Source organism: Phycodurus eques, chromosome 6 (assembly GCF_024500275.1).
Source record: "Phycodurus eques isolate BA_2022a chromosome 6, UOR_Pequ_1.1, whole genome shotgun sequence".
Taxonomy (NCBI): domain Eukaryota; kingdom Metazoa; phylum Chordata; class Actinopteri; order Syngnathiformes; family Syngnathidae; genus Phycodurus; species Phycodurus eques.
In genome coordinates this window covers 6239781-6258784 of record NC_084530.1, presented here as the reverse complement: position 1 = coordinate 6258784, position 19004 = coordinate 6239781, and the positions used below count along the sequence as shown (strand labels likewise).

Below are 19004 nucleotides of genomic sequence, written 5' to 3'. Positions count from 1 at the left end.
CTCCCTTCTGTCTCATTTTCCTCATTCATCAACTCCTCGAAGTATTCTTCCCATCTAGCTAGCACACTGCTGGCACCAGTCAACATATTTCGATCTCTATCCTTAATCACCCTAACCTGCTGCACATCCTTCCCATCTATATTCCTCTGTCTGGCCAGCCTGTATAGATCCCTTTCTCCTTCTTTAGTGTCCAACCTGCCATACATGTCATAATATGCCTCTTGTATGGCCTTTGCCACCTCTAGCTTTGCCCTATGCCACATCTCAATGTATTCCTTTCGCCTCTCCTCGGTCCTCATAGTGTCCCACTTCTTCTTAGCTAACCTTTTTTCTTGTATGATTTCCTGTACTGTGAGGTTCCACCACCAAGTCTCCTTCTCTCCTTTCCTGCCAGAAGATACACTAAGTACTCTCCTGCCAGCCTCTCTGATCACCTTGGCTGCAGTGGTCCGGTCTTCTGGAAGCTCCTCCTGTCCGCCGAGAGCCTGTCTCACCTCTTCCCGAAAAGCTGCACAACACTCGTCCTGTCTCAGCTTCCAGCACATGGTTCTCTGCTCTGCCTTTGTCTTCCTAATCTTCCTCCCCACCACCAGAGTGATCTTACACACCACCATCCTATGCTGTCTAGCCACTCCCCTACCACAACCTTACAGTCGGTTACATCCTTCAGATTACACCGTCTGCACAAAATGTAATCCACCTGCGTACTTCTACCTCCGCTCTTGTAGGTCACCCTATGTTCCTGCCTCTTCTGGAAAAAAGTGTTCACTACAGCCATTTGCATCCTTTTTGCAAAGTCTACCACCATCTGTCCCTCCAAGTTCATTTCCTGGATGCCGTACTTACCCAACACTTCTTCATCACCCCTATGTCCTTCACCAACATGTCCATTACAATCTGCACCAATCACGACTCTCTCTCTGTATGGGATGCTCAGAACTACTTCGTCTAGCTCCTTCCAGAATTTCTCTTTCACTTCTATGTCACATCCTACCTGTGGGGCATAGCCACTAATCACAATATACATAACACCCTCAATTTCAAGTTTCAACCTCATCACTCGATCTGATACTCGTTTCACCTCCAAGACATTCTTAGCCAACTCTTCTTTTAAAATAACCCTGACTCCATTACTCTTCCCATCTACACCATGGTAAAATAATTTAAACCCTGCCCCGAAACTTCTCGCCTTACTGCCTTTCCACCTGGTCTCCTGGACACACAATATATCAACCTTTCTCCTAATCATCATGTCAACCAACTCCCGAGATTTTCCTGTCATAGTCCCAACATTCAAAGTCGCCACATTCATTTCTAGGCTCTGTGCTTTCCTCTTCTCTTTCTGCCAAATAACACCTCTTCTTCTTCGACTTTGACCCACAGTAGCTGAATTTCCAACGGCGCCCTGCAGGTTGACGGCGCCGGTGGTGGATGTTGCCACGACCGATCCGGTATGGAATTCTTTGGATGAACGCTCATATTTGTTTGGCAAAGTTTTAAGCCGGATGCCCTTCCTGACGCAAACCTCTGCATTTATCCGGGCTTGGGACCGGCCTACAGTTTGCACTGGCTTGTGCCGCCAATAGGGCTGACGTTTGAAGTTGGGACGTTGTGTTAAACATAAGTAAAAAAAGAATACAATGATTAGCAAATCATGTTCAACCTATATTTAATTGAATACACTCCAAAGACAAGAAATTTAATGTTCAAACTGATAAACTTTATTGTTTTTAGGAATAAAAAAATTATCAATGTTGATATGCAGCTTATGTATTACATTTAATGGAGAATGAATGTAACCATGAGCTAGTGTAATAAAGTAATTTTAGTATCAAATACTCTACCAAACAGAACAGACGCTCAGCAAAATATAAATATCCCAAATTAAAGAAGATCCATCCATTTTCTACCGCTTATCCGAGGTCGGGTCGCGGGGGCAGTAACTTTAGAAGGGACGCCCAGACTTCCCTCTACCAAGCCACTTCATCCAGCTCTTCCGAGGGGATACCGAGGCGTTCCCAGGCCTGCCGAGAGACATAGTCTCTCCAGCGTGTCCTGGGTCGTCCCCGGGGTCTCCTCCCGGTGGGACGTGCCCGAAACACCTCACCAGGGATGTGTCCGGGAGGCATCCGAATCAGATGTCCCAGCCACCTCATCTGGCTCCTCTCGATGTGGAGGAGCAGCGGCTCTTCTCTGAGATCCTCCCGGATGACCGAGCTTCTCACCCTATCTCTAAGGGAGAGCGTGGACACCCTGTGGAGGAAACTCATTTCGCCCGCTTGTATCCGGGATCTTGTTCTTTCGGTCACGACCCACAGCTCGTGACCATAGGTGAGAGTAGGAACGTAGATCGACCGGTCAATCGAGAGCTTCACCTTTCGGCGTAGCTCCTTCTTTACCACAACGGACTGATACAAAGTCCGCATTACTGCAGATTCTGCACCGATCCACCTGTCGATCTCCCGTTCCATTTTACCCTCACTCGTGAACAAGACCTCAAGATACTTGAACTCCTCCACTTGGGGCAGGATCTCAGCCCGACCTGGAGAGGGCATGCCATCCTTTTCCAACTGAAGACCATGGTCTCGGATTGGATGATTCTCATCCCAGCCGCTTCACACTCGGCTGCGAACTGCTCCAGTGAGAATTGGAGATCATGGCTTGATGAAGCGAAAAGAACCACATCATCTGCAAAAGGCAGAGATGCAATTCTGAGGCCACCAAACCGGACCCCCTTTACGCCTCGGCCGCGCCTAGAAATTCTGTCCATAAAAGTTATGAACAGAATCGGTGACAAAGGGCAGCCTTGGCGGAGTCCAACCCTCACCGGAAACGAGTTCGACTTACTGCCGGCAATGCGGACCAAACTCTGACACCGGTCGTACAGGGGCCGAACAGCCCGTATCAGGGGGTTCGGTACCCCATACTCCCGAAGCACCCCCCACAGGACTCCCCGAGGGACGCGGTCAAACGCCTTCTCCAAGTCCACAAAACACATGTAGACTGGTTGGGCGAACTCCCATGCACACTCGAAGACCCTGCCGAGGGTGTAGAGCTGGTCCACTGTTCCACGGCCAGGACGAAAACCACACTGCTCCTCCTGAATCTGAGATTTAACTTCCCGATTGACCCTCCTCTCCAGCACCCCTGAATAGACCTTACCAGGGAGGCTGAGGAGTGTGATCCCTCTGGAGTTGGAACACACCCTCCTTCTTAAAAAGGGGGACCACCACCCCAGTCTGCCAATGCAGAGGCACTGTCCCCGATGTGCACGCGATGTTGCAGAGGGGTGTCGACCAGGACAGCCCCACAACATCCAGAGCCTTTAGGAACTCTGGGCGAATCTCATCCAACCCCGGGGCCTTGCCACCAAGGAGCTTTTTAACCACCTCAGTGACCTCAACCCCAGAGGTAGGAGAGCCCGCCTCAGAGAACCCAGACTCTGCTTCCTCATGGGAAGGCGTGTCGGTGGAGTTCACCAGGTGACAGCTCCGCCTCTCTCTTCACTCAAGTGTCCAAGACATGCGGCTGTAAGTCCGATGACACGACCACAAAGTCGATCATCGAACTGCGACCTAGGGTGTCCTGGTGCCAAGTGCACGTGTGGACACCCTTATGCTTGAACATGGTGTTCGTTATGGACAATCCATGTTGAACACAGAAGTCCAATAACAGAACACCGCTCGGGTTCTGATCGGGGGGGGCCGTTCCTCCCAATCACGCCCTTCCAGGTCTCACTCATTTACCACGTGAGCATTGAAGTCCCCCAGCAGAACGATGGAGTCCCAAGCGGGAGCGCTCTCTAGCACCCCTTCCAAGGACTCCAAAAAGAGTGGGTACTCTGAACTGCTGTTTGGTGCGTAGGCACAAACAACAGTCAGGACCCGTCCCCACACCCGAAGGCGGAGGGAGGCTACCCTCTCGTCCACCGAGGTGAACCCCAACGTACAGGCGCCGAGCCGAGGGGCAATAAGTATACCCACATCTGCTTTGCGCCGCTCACCGTGGGCAACTCCAGTGTTAAAGAGAGTCCAATCCCTCTCAAGAGGACTGGTACCAGAGCCCAAGCTGTGTGTGGAAGCGAGCCCAACTATATTTAGTCGGAACTTCTCAACCTCACACACCAGCTTGGGCTCCTTCCCTGCCAGAGAGGTGACGTTCCACGTTCCTAGAGCCAGCTTCTGTCGGATCGCCAAGGTCCCTGTCTTCGGCCACCGCCCAGCTCACTCTGCACCCGACCCCTACAGCCCCTCCCACAGGTGGTGAGCTCATGGGAAGGAAAACAGAAGATTAACTATTTAATTTGAAGTTCTGCTCCGGTCACGATCCAGCTGGTGCACGTCCATTTTCATACATCAACATCGAGGAGCTGTAAGACTTCTGCAGAGGATACATCAGACGTCCCTCGATTTAAGCGAGCCAGTGGAAGCTCCTCGATGTTCGATCCTCGATGTGCATTAAAGGCAATTGAGACGCTCCTTGATATGGCAGCATGAGAAATACTCTGGGTCGCCTTCAATATTTTGAGGAGCGAGATGTGACTCGATGAGCAGACAGGCAAGGCACGAACAACAGACAAGGAAGACACAGAACTCCAGATAACATGAAACTAAACTAAATCAGAAAACAAAACTAAGCAAAAGGACAACAAGAACATGACAAATCCAAATCTTTTGCCATCTTTGACACTTGGGTGACAGTATTCACTGTGAACTTGGTAAGTTATTATGAATACATAAATTAAAACTGGTTTGACATAAAATATCATTAAACTTGAACAAAACAAAGTTTATGATATTTTGAAATTGTAAAATAAGCATAGAAGACAGGGTGGAAATTGAAAATATTGCAGTTGAAATAGTCTATGAAATTAAGTTTTGTTTATTTTGTAGTGTTTGAGATAAAGATCAGTCAACCAGTTTCAATTTGGCGGCTTGGTAAAGTCTATGTCGGTCATGGTCATGGACATCAACTATAGGTCTTTGAGCATCAGCACCGAAGTCACCAATGCCATGGACATGACTGCCAGTGAGAGCACCACTGGCCGAGAAGCATCTGTAAGTATTCAGGACAGTTTGGGTCAGTACAAAAGAGATTACATGAAAGCAATCTGACAAATATGAACCCTATCAGCCAAAAGACATTCTGTTAATGAAAAATAATTTTGGCTTTAGTCACATTTCTAAAACCATACCTGCAGAAAGACTTCCTGGTACAAAGTTTAGGTCTGAGTTGGCAAGTTCATTGCCTAGTCCAGCTATTGCACTGGTAGCGGAAGGAACCGCGGCTTGATTTTGGAACACGAGAGTCATGTCGGTAATGACTGATCCATTCCTTAAAGTGAAAAGGACACAAAGAGCATCACTTAAAAAAAAAAAATTAAGCAAATGGTACTGATCCTACATCACTTAAAAAATGGAACAAATTTAATCTTACCTGAAAAGGTTAATAAGAGATCGATTGAAAGATGAACCAAAAAGCCTACTACTGGCTGTGTTAACCTGAAACAAACAAGATGAAAAATCATGCAATTAAATATACAATTCGTAGAACAGCTTCTGCACCATGAATGCAATCCCTAACTAATGTAATACCTCAATCCCCAATGTTTTAGTATTTAAAAAAATGCATACACACCTCTGAGATGACTGTTGTAGCCAAAGATTGAAACGCTGTTGACTGCACGTTGCTGAGATCTGATGTAAATGTTTGGTCAAGGCTAAACACAATAACGAGGGTTCCCTCATTGGTTGAAGGAGGGTTTGTAGATGCAACAGAGGAAGAACTTGGAGTCCCGATAGCTGCCACTGTTGTTGTTGCACCTACAACTGTAACGATACAATAGAGGAAAAAAAGTGTTTACAGCAAAATGACTTTTCTAAAGTATTCACTTCATCCAGTGATCTCTTTATTATTGAACAAAGTATTGGCCCTTGTTTCAGAATCATGGTATACTATATCAATTGTGCTGAAATGGATCCCCATTTTAAAGTTGGACCTCTCATAGTTTCATTAGAATAGTACCATTTGAGACTGGTACGGCTGGTAGCGCGGTGGGGTTGGCCGTGGTCGCTGTCATGTTGACCGGAGGTGAGCTCTCGTTGGCTGTGGTCACTGTCACGCTGACCGGAGGTGAGGTCGCGTTGGCCGTGGTCGCTGTCATGCTGACCGGAGGCAAGGTCGTGTTGACTGGGAGCCTGGTGGCGTTGGCCGTGGTCGCTGTCACGTTGACCGGAGGCGAGGTTGTGTTGCCTGGTAGCATGGTGGCATTGGCCGTGGTCGCTGTCACGCTGACCGGAGGTGAGGTCGCGTTGGCCGTGGTCGCTGTCACGTTGACCGGAGGCGAGGTCGTGTTGCCTGGTAGCGCGGTGGTGTTGGCTGTGGTCGCTGTCACGCTGACCGGAGGTGAGGTCGCGTTGGCCGTGGTCGCTGTCACGTTGACCGGAGGCGAGGTTGTGTTGGCCGTGGTCGCTGTCACGTTGACCGGAGGCGAGGTCGTGTTGCCTGGTAGCGCGGTGGTGTTGGCTGTGGTCGCTGTCACGCTGACCGGAGGTGAGGTCGCGTTGGCCGTGGTCGCTGTCACGTTGACCGGAGGCGAGGTTGTGTTGGCCGTGGTCGCTGTCACGTTGACCGGAGGCGAGGTCGTGTTGCCTGGTAGCGCGGTGGTGTTGGCTGTGGTCGCTGTCACGCTGACCGGAGGCGAGGTGGCGTTGGTCGTGGTCGCTGTCATGTTGACCGGAGGCGAGGTTGTGTTGCCTGGTAGCATGGTGGCATTGGCCGTGGTCGCTGTCACGCTGACCGGAGGTGAGGTCGCGTTGGCCGTGGTCGCTGTCACGTTGACCGGAGGCGAGGTCGTGTTGCCTGGTAGCGCGGTGGTGTTGGCTGTGGTCGCTGTCACGCTGACCGGAGGCGAGGTGGCGTTGGTCGTGGTCGCTGTCATGTTGACCGGAGGTGAGGTCGCGTTGGCCGTGGTCGCTGTCACGTTGACCGGAGGCGAGGTTGTGTTGCCTGGTAGCATGGTGGCATTGGCCGTGGTCGCTGTCACGTTGACCGGAGGCGAGGTTGTGTTGCCTGGTAGCATGGTGGCATTGGCCGTGGTCGCTGTCACGCTGACCGGAGGTGAGGTCGCGTTGGCCGTGGTCGCTGTCACGTTGACCGGAGGCGAGGTCGTGTTGGCCGTGGTCGCTGTCACGTTGACTGGAGGCGAGGTCGCGTTGCCTGAAATGGATCCCCATGTTAAAGTTGGACCTCTCATAGTTTCTTTAGAAGAGTACTATTTGAGATCATGTGAGGCAAAACTTTGAAAACTAGCTCTTGTATGATGTAAGCATAAATAATGTACAGTACAATGGTTTGTCCTTCAAATAGGAAAATTGTTAAATGTAATATGCAAAAATGTCATTTTAGAATGAGAACTAAATATTACGGGATGCAACAATGGTTGACACATTCAAAGGGAGCGTAAAGTTGGGGCTGCTGCTTGCTGCCTCCTCCAGGGTGCTTGCCACAGAAGTAGTGCTTGGCACTGTGGCAGACTCGTTGAATAGCAGCTGAGTTTCAACCACAACTGAACCAGGACTGGACAAAAAAAAAAGAAAAAACAGTATTCACTTTCCAATGTTAATTCTGTGAAACCCACAATGAATTGAGTGAAAATATTGCTGCTTAGCCAAAACACCCAACAAATGTTCATGGACATATTTGATGGCAAAAGCAAGAGTGAAAATTGATTATTCATAACTAAAAGCGTGTATAACTGTTGTTTTGTCTTGCTCTATAAGTATTGTAACATACCGAAAAAAAAGGACTTGCGATCGAAGGAATATTCTTCCAAAACTTGCCAAATAAATGGTATCCAACTGTGGAGGGAAATATCGTACAATATATTAGCAATTCTTTTTCCTGTGTCAATTTAAAGTGTGAAGGGTTTCCCCTTCGTAGCTATATCCATTGAATGAATAGGTGTGACACATTTGCTCCACAAAGGAATTAGTCTTAATACATATAAATGCATGGCTATAGAGGGTGTTCCATACGTTTCCACAGATATGGTTTTTAACATTTTATTTTTTATATTTCAGATACTCTATAAAATGCGTATGAATAAAGAGCAATGAATTGTAATCATGCTGATGGCCAGCTCAGGAAGCAGTTGCATGTTTGCAATGGTATCTTAACTTGTTGCAAGAGGAGCTTTTTTTCCAGTAAGATGGAGTTCCATTTCATTATGGTATTTACGTGTGTCAATGGTTAGATGAGTAGTTTACAGATGATTGGATTGGTTGCCGTGGAGTAGCCTCCCAGATCCCTTGATCTCACCACACCTGATTTTTATCTTTGAGGATATTTCAAGGCCATGATGTATCAGGAAATATATAAAATATAAATCATCTCAACACCAATGCCTTTACAAGCAAAACTCCAGCTGTGCTAATATGTTCTTCAGCAGTGGACGATATCCACTGAAATTTCAAAACAATGGTTGTCATATAGATAGGATATAAATAAAAATGGTTTTCATTGGAAAAAAAAATCTTATACTGTATATGGAAACTTATGGGACAACCTGTATACTATATGCATCACGGATACTGTATATGCATTTGATTTTTAAAAACAAACACAATTGGAATACATACCTGAGTTTCTATTTGGTTGGCTAAAGCTTGAAACACAGTAGAAGATGAATTTAAAAGTTGAGGCGCGAATGTCTGGTTCAAACTAAATCCCAGGTTCACCCTTGATCCTTCGGGTGCAAGTGTTGTAACTGGAGTATCTGGTCCCGGTGATAGGGGAACAAACAGGTGGTGAATTCACTTTTTTTCCCCCATAACTTTGTCAATTAATGAGGAAACAGTACCTTGTGTTGTTGGAAGTGGGAGGTTGACTGGAGGCAGGGTAGCGTTTGCTGGTAACGCGGTCATGTTTGCCGGGGGTATTGTCACGCTGACCGGAGGAAAGGTCGTGTTGCCTGGTAGCGCGGTGGCGTTGGCTGTGGTCGCTGTCACGTTGACCGGAGGCGAGGTCGTGTTGCCTGGTAGCGCGGTGGTGTTGGCTGTGGTCGCTGTCACGCTGACCGGAGGCGAGGTGGCGTTGGTCGTGGTCGCTGTCATGTTGACCGGAGGCGAGGTTGTGTTGCCTGGTAGCATGGTGGCATTGGCCGTGGTCGCTGTCATGCTGACCGGAGGTGAGGTCGCGTTGGCCGTGGTCGCTGTCACGTTGACCGGAGGCGAGGTCGTGTTGCCTGGTAGCGCGGTGGTGTTGGCTGTGGTCGCTGTCACGCTGACCGGAGGCGAGGTGGCGTTGGTCGTGGTCGCTGTCACGTTGACCGGAGGCGAGGTCGTGTTGCCTGGTAGCGCGGTGGTGTTGGCTGTGGTCGCTGTCACGCTGACCGGAGGCGAGGTGGCGTTGGTCGTGGTCGCTGTCATGTTGACCGGAGGCGAGGTTGTGTTGCCTGGTAGCATGGTGGCATTGGCCGTGGTCGCTGTCACGCTGACCGGAGGTGAGGTCGCGTTGGCCGTGGTCGCTGTCACGTTGACCGGAGGCGAGGTCGTGTTGCCTGGTAGCGCGGTGGTGTTGGCTGTGGTCGCTGTCACGCTGACCGGAGGCGAGGTGGCGTTGGTCGTGGTCGCTGTCATGTTGACCGGAGGTGAGGGCGCGTTGGCCGTGGTCGCTGTCACGTTGACCGGAGGCGAGGTTGTGTTGCCTGGTAGCATGGTGGCATTGGCCGTGGTCGCTGTCACGCTGACCGGAGGCGAGGTCGCGTTGGCCGTGGTCGCTGTCATGCTGACCGGAGGCAAGGTCGTGTTGACTGGGAGCCTGGTGGTGTTGGCTGTGTTCGCTGTCACGTTGACCGGAGGCGAGGTTGTGTTGCCTGGTAGCATGGTGGCATTGGCCGTGGTCGCTGTCACGCTGACCGGAGGTGAGGTCGCGTTGGCCGTGGTCGCTGTCACGTTGACCGGAGGCGAGGTCGTGTTGCCTGGTAGCGCGGTGGTGTTGGCTGTGGTCGCTGTCACGCTGACCGGAGGCGAGGTGGCGTTGGTCGTGGTCGCTGTCATGTTGACCGGAGGTGAGGTTGTGTTGCCTGGTAGCATGGTGGCATTGGCCGTGGTCGCTGTCACGCTGACCGGAGGTGAGGTCGCGTTGGCTGTGGTCGCTGTCACGTTGACCGGAGGCGAGGTCGTGTTGCCTGGTAGCGCGGTGGTGTTGGCTGTGGTCGCTGTCACGCTGACCGGAGGCGAGGTGGCGTTGGTCGTGGTCGCTGTCATGTTGACCGGAGGTGAGGTTGTGTTGCCTGGTAGCATGGTGGCATTGGCCGTGGTCGCTGTCACGCTGACCGGAGGTGAGGTCGCGTTGGCCGTGGTCGCTGTCACGTTGACCGGAGGCGAGGTTGTGTTGCCTGGTAGCATGGTGGCATTGGCCGTGGTCGCTGTCACGCTGACCGGAGGTGAGGTCGCGTTGGCCGTGGTCGCTGTCACGTTGACCGGAGGCGAGGTCGCGTTGGCCGTGGTCGCTGTCACGTTGACCGGAGGCGAGGTCGTGTTGCCTGGTAGCGCGGTGGTGTTGGCTGTGGTCGCTGTCACGCTGACCGGAGGCGAGGTGGCGTTGGTCGTGGTCGCTGTCATGTTGACCGGAGGTGAGGGCGCGTTGGCCGTGGTCGCTGTCACGTTGACCGGAGGCGAGGTTGTGTTGCCTGGTAGCATGGTGGCATTGGCCGTGGTCGCTGTCACGCTGACCGGAGGCAAGGTCGTGTTGACTGGGAGCCTGGTGGTGTTGGCTGTGTTCGCTGTCACGTTGACCGGAGGCGAGGTTGTGTTGCCTGGTAGCATGGTGGCATTGGCCGTGGTCGCTGTCACGCTGACCGGAGGTGAGGTCGCGTTGGCCGTGGTCGCTGTCACGTTGACCGGAGGCGAGGTCGTGTTGCCTGGTAGCGCGGTGGTGTTGGCTGTGGTCGCTGTCACGCTGACCGGAGGCGAGGTGGCGTTGGTCGTGGTCGCTGTCATGTTGACCGGAGGTGAGGTTGTGTTGCCTGGTAGCATGGTGGCATTGGCCGTGGTCGCTGTCACGCTGACCGGAGGTGAGGTCGCGTTGGCTGTGGTCGCTGTCACGTTGACCGGAGGCGAGGTCGTGTTGCTGGTAGCGCGGTGGTGTTGGCTGTGGTCGCTGTCACGCTGACCGGAGGCAGAGGTGGCGTTGGTCGTAGGTCGCTTGTCATGTTGAACCGGAGGTGAGTTGTGGTTGCCCTGGTAGCATGGTGGCATTGGCCGTGGTCGCTGTCACGCTGACCGGAGGTGAGGTCGCGTTGGCCGTGGTCGCTGTCACGTTGACCGGAGGCGAGGTTGTGTTGCCTGGTAGCAGGTGGCATTGGCCGTGGTCGCTGTCACGCTGACCGGAGGTGAGGTCGCGTTGCCGTGGTCGCTGTCACGTTGACGGAGGCGAGGTCGTGTTGCCTGGTAGCGCGGTGGTGTTGGCTGTGGTCGCTGTCACGCTGACCGGAGGTGAGGTCGCGTTGGCCGTGGTCGCTGTCACGTTGACCGAGGCGAGGTGTGTTGGCCGTGTCGCTGTCACGTTGACCGGAGGCGAGTCGTGTTGCCTGTAGCGCGGGGTGTTGGCTGTGGTCGCTGTCACGCTGACCGGAGGCGAGGTTGGCGTTGTGTTGACCGTGGTTGCCTGGTCTGTTGGCCGTGTCGCTGTCACGTGACGGAGGTGAGTCGCGTTGCCTGGTAGCTGGTTGGACGGAAGGTGTGTGGCTGTGGTTCCGCTGTCACGCTGACCGGAGGAGGTGGGTGGTCGTGGTCGTTCATGTTGACGGTGAGGTCGCGTTGGCTGTCATGCTGACCGGAGGCAAGGTCGTGTTGCCTGGTAGCGCGGTGGCGTTGGCCGTGGTTGATGTCACGTTGACCGGATGCGAGGTCGTGTTGACTGGTAGCGCGGTGGTGTTGGGTGTGGTCACTGTCACGCTGACCGGAGGCGAGGTGGCGCTGGTCGTGGTCGCTGTCACGTTGACTGGAGGCGAAGTCGCGTTGCCTGAAATGGATCCTCATGTTAAAGTTGGACCTCTCATAGTTTCTTTAGAAGAGTACCATTTGAGATCATGTGAGGCAAAACTTTGAAAACTAGCTCTTGTATGATGTAAGCATAAAGAATGTACAGTGCAATGGTTTGTCTTTCAAATAGGAAAATTGTTAAATGTAATATGCAAAAATGTCATTTTAGAATGAGAACTAAATATTACGGGATGCAACAATGGTTGACACATTCAAAGGGAGCGTAAAGTTGGGGCTGCTGCTTGCTGCCTCCTCCAGGGTGCTTGCCACAGAAGTAGTGCTTGGCACTGTGGCAGACTCGTTGAATAGCACCTGAGTTTCAACCACAACTGAACCAGGACTGGCGTTTGCTGGTCCCGCGGTCATGTTTGCCGGGGGTATTGTCACGCTGACCGGAGGCGAGGTCGCATTGGTCTTGGTCGCTGTCCCGCTGATGGGAGGTGAGGTTGCATTGGCTGTGGTCACTGTCACGTTGACCGGAAGGAAGGTCGTGTTGGCTGGTAGTTGAATGGTTTGGCGGTCAAAAAACAAGATTGTGTAATGAAATCTGCTCATTTTATTTTTGATTAAATCTAAAGCTTTTTTGGAACGTGATGCAGCCATAAATTTCTAAGTTAATGATTATTTGCTAAAAACAATAAAATGTATCAGTTTGAACATTAAATATCGTGTCTTTGTAGTGTATTCAATTAAATATAGGTTGAACATGGTTTGTAAATCATTGTATTCTGTTGTTGTTCATGTTTAACACAATGTCCCAACTTCATTGGAATTGGGGTTGTATGAATGCATGTGTGAATGGGAGAATGGGAGGCTTTGTAAAGCTCTTTGGGCCCCGTATGGTGTAGCTCAGGGGTGTTAAACAGATTGTCATTCACAGGACACATACAGCCTAATTTGTTGTCAACGGGGCTAGACCACTAAAATCATACCATACTTAATATAATAATAAATAATAATACACTTCTCATGGGCTCACCACCTGTGGGAGGGGCCAAGGGGTTGGGTGCGGAGAGCTGGGTGGCAGCCGAAGGCAGGGACCTTGGCATTCCACAGAAACTGGCTCTTGGGATGTGGAATGTCATCTCTCTGGCAGAGAAGGCGCCCGAGCTGGTGTGCGAGTTTGAGAAATTCCGACTGGCTGTAGTCTGGCTGACCTCAACACACAGGTTGGGCTCCAGTACCAGTCTTTTCGAGAGGGGTTGGACTCTCTTCCACTCTGGAGTTGTCCACAGTGAGAGATGCTGAGCAGTAACCGATAGGTACTGGCTAGCCAAGCTGAACGCAGCTCTCGTGGTCGCTGAGGTAAAAACATTTGTGCCCAGAATATTCTGCAATATTCTGCAGTCCACCAGCCAACTTCTCAGTAGGGGGGAGCAGTGCACCATCAACACTGTGTATAGTGGTGATGGGGCCCTGCTGACATTAACTTGGAAGACCTCCTCAATTCTACTAACACTCCTTCCCAGGAGGAAGCAGAGTCTGGGGAATCTGAAGGTTGGTTGAAGGTCTGAAGGCGGGTTGAAGTCACCAAGGTGGTTTAAAAGCCCAGGAGTGGATGAGATCCGCCCGGAGTTCCTAAAGGCTCTGGATGTTGTCGGGCTATCCTGATTGACACGCCTCTGCAACATTGCATGGACATCGGGAACGGTGCCTCTGGATTTGCAGACCAAGGTGGTGGGCCCCCCTTTTAAGAATGGAGACCGGAGGGTGTGTTCCAACTCCAGGGGAATCACACTCCTCAGGCTCCCTGCTTAACTATTCATTGGTTCTGGAGAGAAAGGTCAGTCAAGAAGTCGAATCTCAGATTCAGGAGGTATAGTTTAGGTATAGGTGTAGTTTTCTCTCTCTCTCTCAACCAGTCTACATGTGTTTTGTGGACTTGAAGAAGGCCTTCGACTGTGTCCCTTGGGGAGTCCTGTGGCGGGTGGTCCGGGTGTATGGGGTACCGGACCCGCTGATATATGGGCTGTTCGGTCCGTGGTTGACCAGTGTCAGAGTTTGGACAGAATTTCTAGGCGTACCCGAGGATTTGAGGTTTGGCGACATCAGTATTACATCTCTGATTTTTGCAGATGATGGCTGATGGCTGTATCAAGCCACGATCTTCAGTTCTCAATGGAGCGGTTCACAGCCGAGTGTGAAGCGGCTGGGATGAAAATCAGTACCTCAAAATCTAAGACCATGGTCCTCAGTCGAAAAAGGTGCCCTCTCTGGTTCGAGGAAGAGATCTTGCCCCAAGTGGAGAAATTCAAGTATCTCGGGGTCTTGTTCATGAGTGAGGGTAGAATGGACCAGGAGATCGACAGGCGGATCGGTGCAGCGTCTGCAGTGATGCGGAATCTGTATAGCTCTGTCGTAGTCAAGAAGGAGCTGAGCCAAAAGATAAAGCTCTCAATTTACCGATCGATCTACATTCCTACTCTTACCAATGGTCACGTGCTGTGGGTCGTGGCTGAAAGAACAAGATTACAGATACAAGTGGCCGAAATTAGTTTCGTCCGCAGGGGCTTACCCTTAGCGATAGGGTGAGAAGCTTGGTCATCTGGGAGGGACTCAGAGTAGAGCCGCTGCTCCTCCGCATAGAGAGGAGCCAGATGAGGTGCCCCAGGCATCTGGTTAGAATGCCCCCTGGATGCCACCCTGGGGAAGTGTTCTGAGCACATCCCACTGACCCCAGGATACCCCAGGACACACTGTAGAGACTATGTCTCCTGGCTGGCCTGGGAAAGCCTCGGGATCCCCCCGGAAGAACTGGAACAAGTGGCTGGGGAGAGGGAAGTCTGGGCTTCCCTGACCTCGGATACGCGGCAGTAAACCGATGGATTTATAAATAGCAGTAAATGTTTCCCGTTTTCCATTTTAATGCAAAAATACACTAGGAAAATCTTTAGGTTTCATGACTTTTTTTTTTATTATCATTTTACAAAACCTTAGATTTCTTGAGAAAATGTTGCTTCAAGTTTTTCATGTACATGTGTGGTTACCAACTGATCACAGTGAATGTAATTTGAAGTCCAAAACTTTAAGTCACGGGTAATAAATAATTTTATTTATGAAGACCAAGGAATTATTACAACAACATTTTCTACATGAGCATAATCGTTCTCAAAATTATCCTTAGTCCCCACCACCACAATGTTGTTTTCTTTTTTCTTTTTCAATTTATAGTTTGACTTAAACCCCAAACTATTTTTATCTGCCTACATTTGCCTCATTGCAAATTCACCACAATAAACATGAACACCAAAAATACCTGCAAAGACCAGAAGGAATATAACAGCTTTTATCTTGCCCATTTCTTCTTCCTGTTGAGACAAAAATTAAATGAGATGAATTGGATAATCAAATAATCCGCTCATCAGATATTTGAGTATGAGGATGTATGCCTTCACAAAATTATCTATTTCTTTATCTCCCTGTCTTCCTGCCTGCCTGTCTGTCTGTCTGTCTGTCTACGGTGGAAATAGAAAGTCACCACACCACTTTTAATAAGTTACCAACAGAAGTGGCGTCAGCCCCAAGTGTGAAGGTTTTTATGTCCAGGTTAAAAACTCCTTTTTTCTCATGCTTTTTTCCCCCCAGTTTTAAACGATATTTCTTGTACTGTACATTGTTTTAATTCTACTTGTATTTTTCTATTTGTTTTAAATGTTTGTAAGCGTTTTTTTCCCCCTTTGTTTTTAAATGTTTTTTTTCCCCCTTTGTTTTTAAATGCTTTTAATCACGTCAAGCACATTGAGTTACCTTGTGCATGAAATGCGCTATAGAAATAAATTTGCTTTGCTTTACTTTTCAGATGCCAGGTTTTTGTGATACAAAGATCAATCATTTCATAACTTTTCCCTTTTTAATGTAACCTATATGCGTTGCAAATTGTTTTCTGTAAAACAGAAGAAATCTTTTCGAGAGGGAACGTAAAAACAAAACTGAGATAATGTGATTGCACAACTGTGCACGAGAGGCTGACATTTTTCGGGATTCCCACTGTTACTGAAATGTGGTTCAGTAATGAAAAAGAAATAGATTTTTGTCTTGATAATTACCAATTCATATAAGAATATAGAAAATAAAACAGAGGGTGGGGTTTCTCTATGTCGTCATAATTCTCATTTATTATTATCTTATTATTCATACGCATATTGAAGAATTGACATTAAAAGGACCTTATACCTCATCCTCCCTCTACAAATATACTTTCTCTCCTCTGGATGTGTCCAAACCATTGACGGCTGCTGTCTCTAACTTTGTCTCCAAAACATCTAACCTTGGCGGTCCCTCTGATGAGTTCATCTCGAATCCTATCCAACCTGGTCACTCGGAGAGAGAGAACCTCAACATCTTCATTTCCGCCACCTCCAGGTCTGCTTCCTGTTTTCTCTTCAGTGCCACTATCTCTAATCCGTACGTCATGGCTGGCGTCACCAGTCTTATAAACTTTGCCCTTCATCCTAGCAGAGACTCTTCCGTCACATAGCACACCTTCGTCCACCCGCTCCAACCTGCTTGGACCCGTTTCTTCACTTCCTTACCACACTCACCATTGCTCTGGACTGTTCACCCCAAGTATTTGAAGTCCTCCACCCTTGCTCTCTCTTCTCCTTGTAGCCTCACCCTTCCCCCGCCAACCCTCTAACTCATGCACATATAGTCTCTATTACGTCAGATAATCTTTATTCCTCTCCTTTCCAGTGCATGCCTCCACCTTTCTAACTGTTCCTCCACCTGCTCCCTGCTCTCACTGCAGAGCACAATTTAATTAAATCAGAATTACCAATTATGATTGAAAATGCCAAAATCATAAATGCAGATGAGATTATTACAGATAGAAATTATCATGGAAATCCCACATCAGACACATCAAAACAAAAGAGTCAAAATATCTGTCAATAATTAACAATGCATTACCATAACATTACCTTGAAAATATCAAACTACACTATGTACATTATATTGTTCCTTGGCACTCCCTTCATCTATTGTGAGGTTTGGGGAAACACCTACCAATACAATCAACCCATTTGTTATAGTGCAGAAAAGAGCACTGCGACTCATCCACAAAGTTGGATCTTATGATCATATTCATAATTTTTTAATTCAGTCAAATCTCCTAAAAATGTCTGATCTTGTAAAATATTGTAAAATAATTATTTCATTCAAAGCATTCAACAAATTGTTACCAAGTAATTTACCAAGTTTGTTTCAAGCTGAAATCCAAAATTTATTTTTTGTTCAAAAATATATTCCCAAATTCCGTAAGAGATTTGTACAGTATGTGTTGTGAAATTGTGGATACACTTTGCAAACAATGGCAAAATATTCACAAAATCAAACTATTGTATGGGGAGAAGGAGGTCTAAATATATTGTATATAGCAATACTTTTTTTGCTGTACTGCTTTGTGCTTGTTGTTTCCTTACCATTGTCGGCATGTGCTGTCTGTAATCCTTGTTGATATACTAAATCCGTTACCATCGTTGATATCCTGCTGATATCCTGGTTTTACCATTTTGCTGTTTATCATTATTTATATTTGATTGTGAAAATAAACATGATCACCTGCCCCAAATAAAATGCATCATAAATAATAATAATAATGTCTCGACAGTCGTTCACCTGGAAGATAACTATTAATCGAACACATTTCTCTAGAAAACATTTTGCCAGGGTGTGAATTATGTTGGAGGGGATGAAAAACTGATAAATACAGTAACAGCCTGAAACTGTTGGTTGTTGTAACCCAGTATTTTGACCCTTCCTTTTCCTTCTCAATTGCCATATTCCACCCAATGAATTATAATCCTTATAATCCTCCTTCACTTTCAGTATTGTACAATATGATATTCTGAAAAATAAACAATGCAAAAGAAGGTCATTTTTTGATACGTATTGTTTTTTAAAAGGTTATGCTCTGTATAACAATTTCAGCATCTTCCTACCTGAAAAATAAACAATGCAAAAGAAGGTCATTTTTTTATACGTATTATTTTTTAAAAGGTTATGCTCTGTATAACAATTTCAGCATCTTCCTACCTGACAGATGAGTGCGATGATATTGACTTCACCGCTGTGAAGTGAATGCATCTGTGATGTGATTATATGCCACTTCACATTTTCTTAATGGGATGTGGGGTTTTTTAGGGGCTTGACCAAAACATGCAGAACTTGTTCTAGTCACGTACCATTGATTCCATTTAAAAATGATGCAATCTGACTCGTTAGGAAACAGGCCGGCTCGGGGCTTCATTGTACTGCAGCCACGTTTGTTTGATGCAGAGTGATGACAGCATCATCGCTATTTGAAAAACGTCCAGGTTTTATTTCAGAATATTTTCCATCACGTGTTGTTGTCGATTGCAGGACTGCCCTGTATCATAATGATTGTGTTTGTAGTAGAGATAGGCATTACAATCAATTCATCAATACTTGAGAATATGGTCGAATGTGTGGAATTAATGGCGATCAATCATGTCTTAAAAAATATATATCAAAAATTGAGTGTGCTACTTGGCTAAATGCACCAGAAGCACTGCTGATTTAATATGTCTCAACTACTTTTAGGTCCAACTAACTCCAAGTTGAATTACAACCACTCAGACTTCCATGATGGCACAATACACTTGGTGAAGTAGCATTAACATCCATCCATCCATTTTCCGAACCGCTTTATCCTCACAAGGGAGCCTATCTCAGCCGTCATCGGGCGAGAGGCGGGGTACACACTGAACTGGTTGCCAGCCAATCGCAGGCATTAACATTATGCTAAAACAAAATAATTAAAATTTGGTTAGAAATTTTTTTTTTAGTGCAGTACCTTACAAAATCTCAACTAGAATGAATTGTACAATATGGAAGACCTGCGCTAGGCAAGCTAGTTCAACTGCTATTTGGTATAATTACGGTGATGATGACAGTAATTATCCATCCATTTTCTGAGCCGCTTCTCCTCACTAGGGT

General features: G+C 48.1%; 2 protein-coding genes and 1 long non-coding RNA gene across 21 annotated transcripts in view; 1 reads left to right on the top strand and 2 right to left on the bottom strand.

The window, feature by feature from the left end:
* LOC133404163 (uncharacterized) overlaps window positions 1-19004 on the top strand; it is a 41031-nt gene that overhangs the window by 9761 nt on the left and 12266 nt on the right. The window lies entirely within an intron of this gene.
* LOC133403532 (uncharacterized) lies at window positions 1699-11351 on the bottom strand. Of its 16 annotated transcripts, none has more exons than XM_061678447.1 (12): window positions 11297-11351; window positions 10537-11019; window positions 10348-10494; window positions 8861-10284; window positions 8640-8776; window positions 7795-7859; window positions 7427-7578; window positions 6025-7218; window positions 5638-5828; window positions 5437-5501; window positions 5195-5334; window positions 1699-5055 (listed from the first exon to the last, which is right to left on the bottom strand). In XM_061678447.1, the coding sequence occupies exons 2-12, from the start codon at window positions 11001-11003 to the stop codon at window positions 4973-4975; spliced, it is 4065 nt and encodes a 1354-aa protein (XP_061534431.1). In that variant the 5' UTR covers window positions 11004-11019; window positions 11297-11351; the 3' UTR covers window positions 1699-4972. The 16 variants fall into 16 exon arrangements, with proteins under 16 accessions (XP_061534431.1, XP_061534432.1, XP_061534434.1 ...); XM_061678448.1 differs by having other exon boundaries at window positions 10537-11014; window positions 11334-11351; XM_061678450.1 differs by lacking the exon at window positions 11297-11351 and having other exon boundaries at window positions 6025-6452; window positions 6495-7218; window positions 10537-11122.
* LOC133404638 (membrane-spanning 4-domains subfamily A member 18-like) lies at window positions 11212-18176 on the bottom strand. The gene is made up of 5 exons (XM_061680714.1): window positions 18081-18176; window positions 15304-15355; window positions 11833-12027; window positions 11426-11528; window positions 11212-11377 (listed from the first exon to the last, which is right to left on the bottom strand). Exons 1-5 carry the CDS (start codon window positions 18129-18131, stop codon window positions 11212-11214), a joined length of 567 nt encoding a protein of 188 aa, XP_061536698.1. The 5' UTR covers window positions 18132-18176.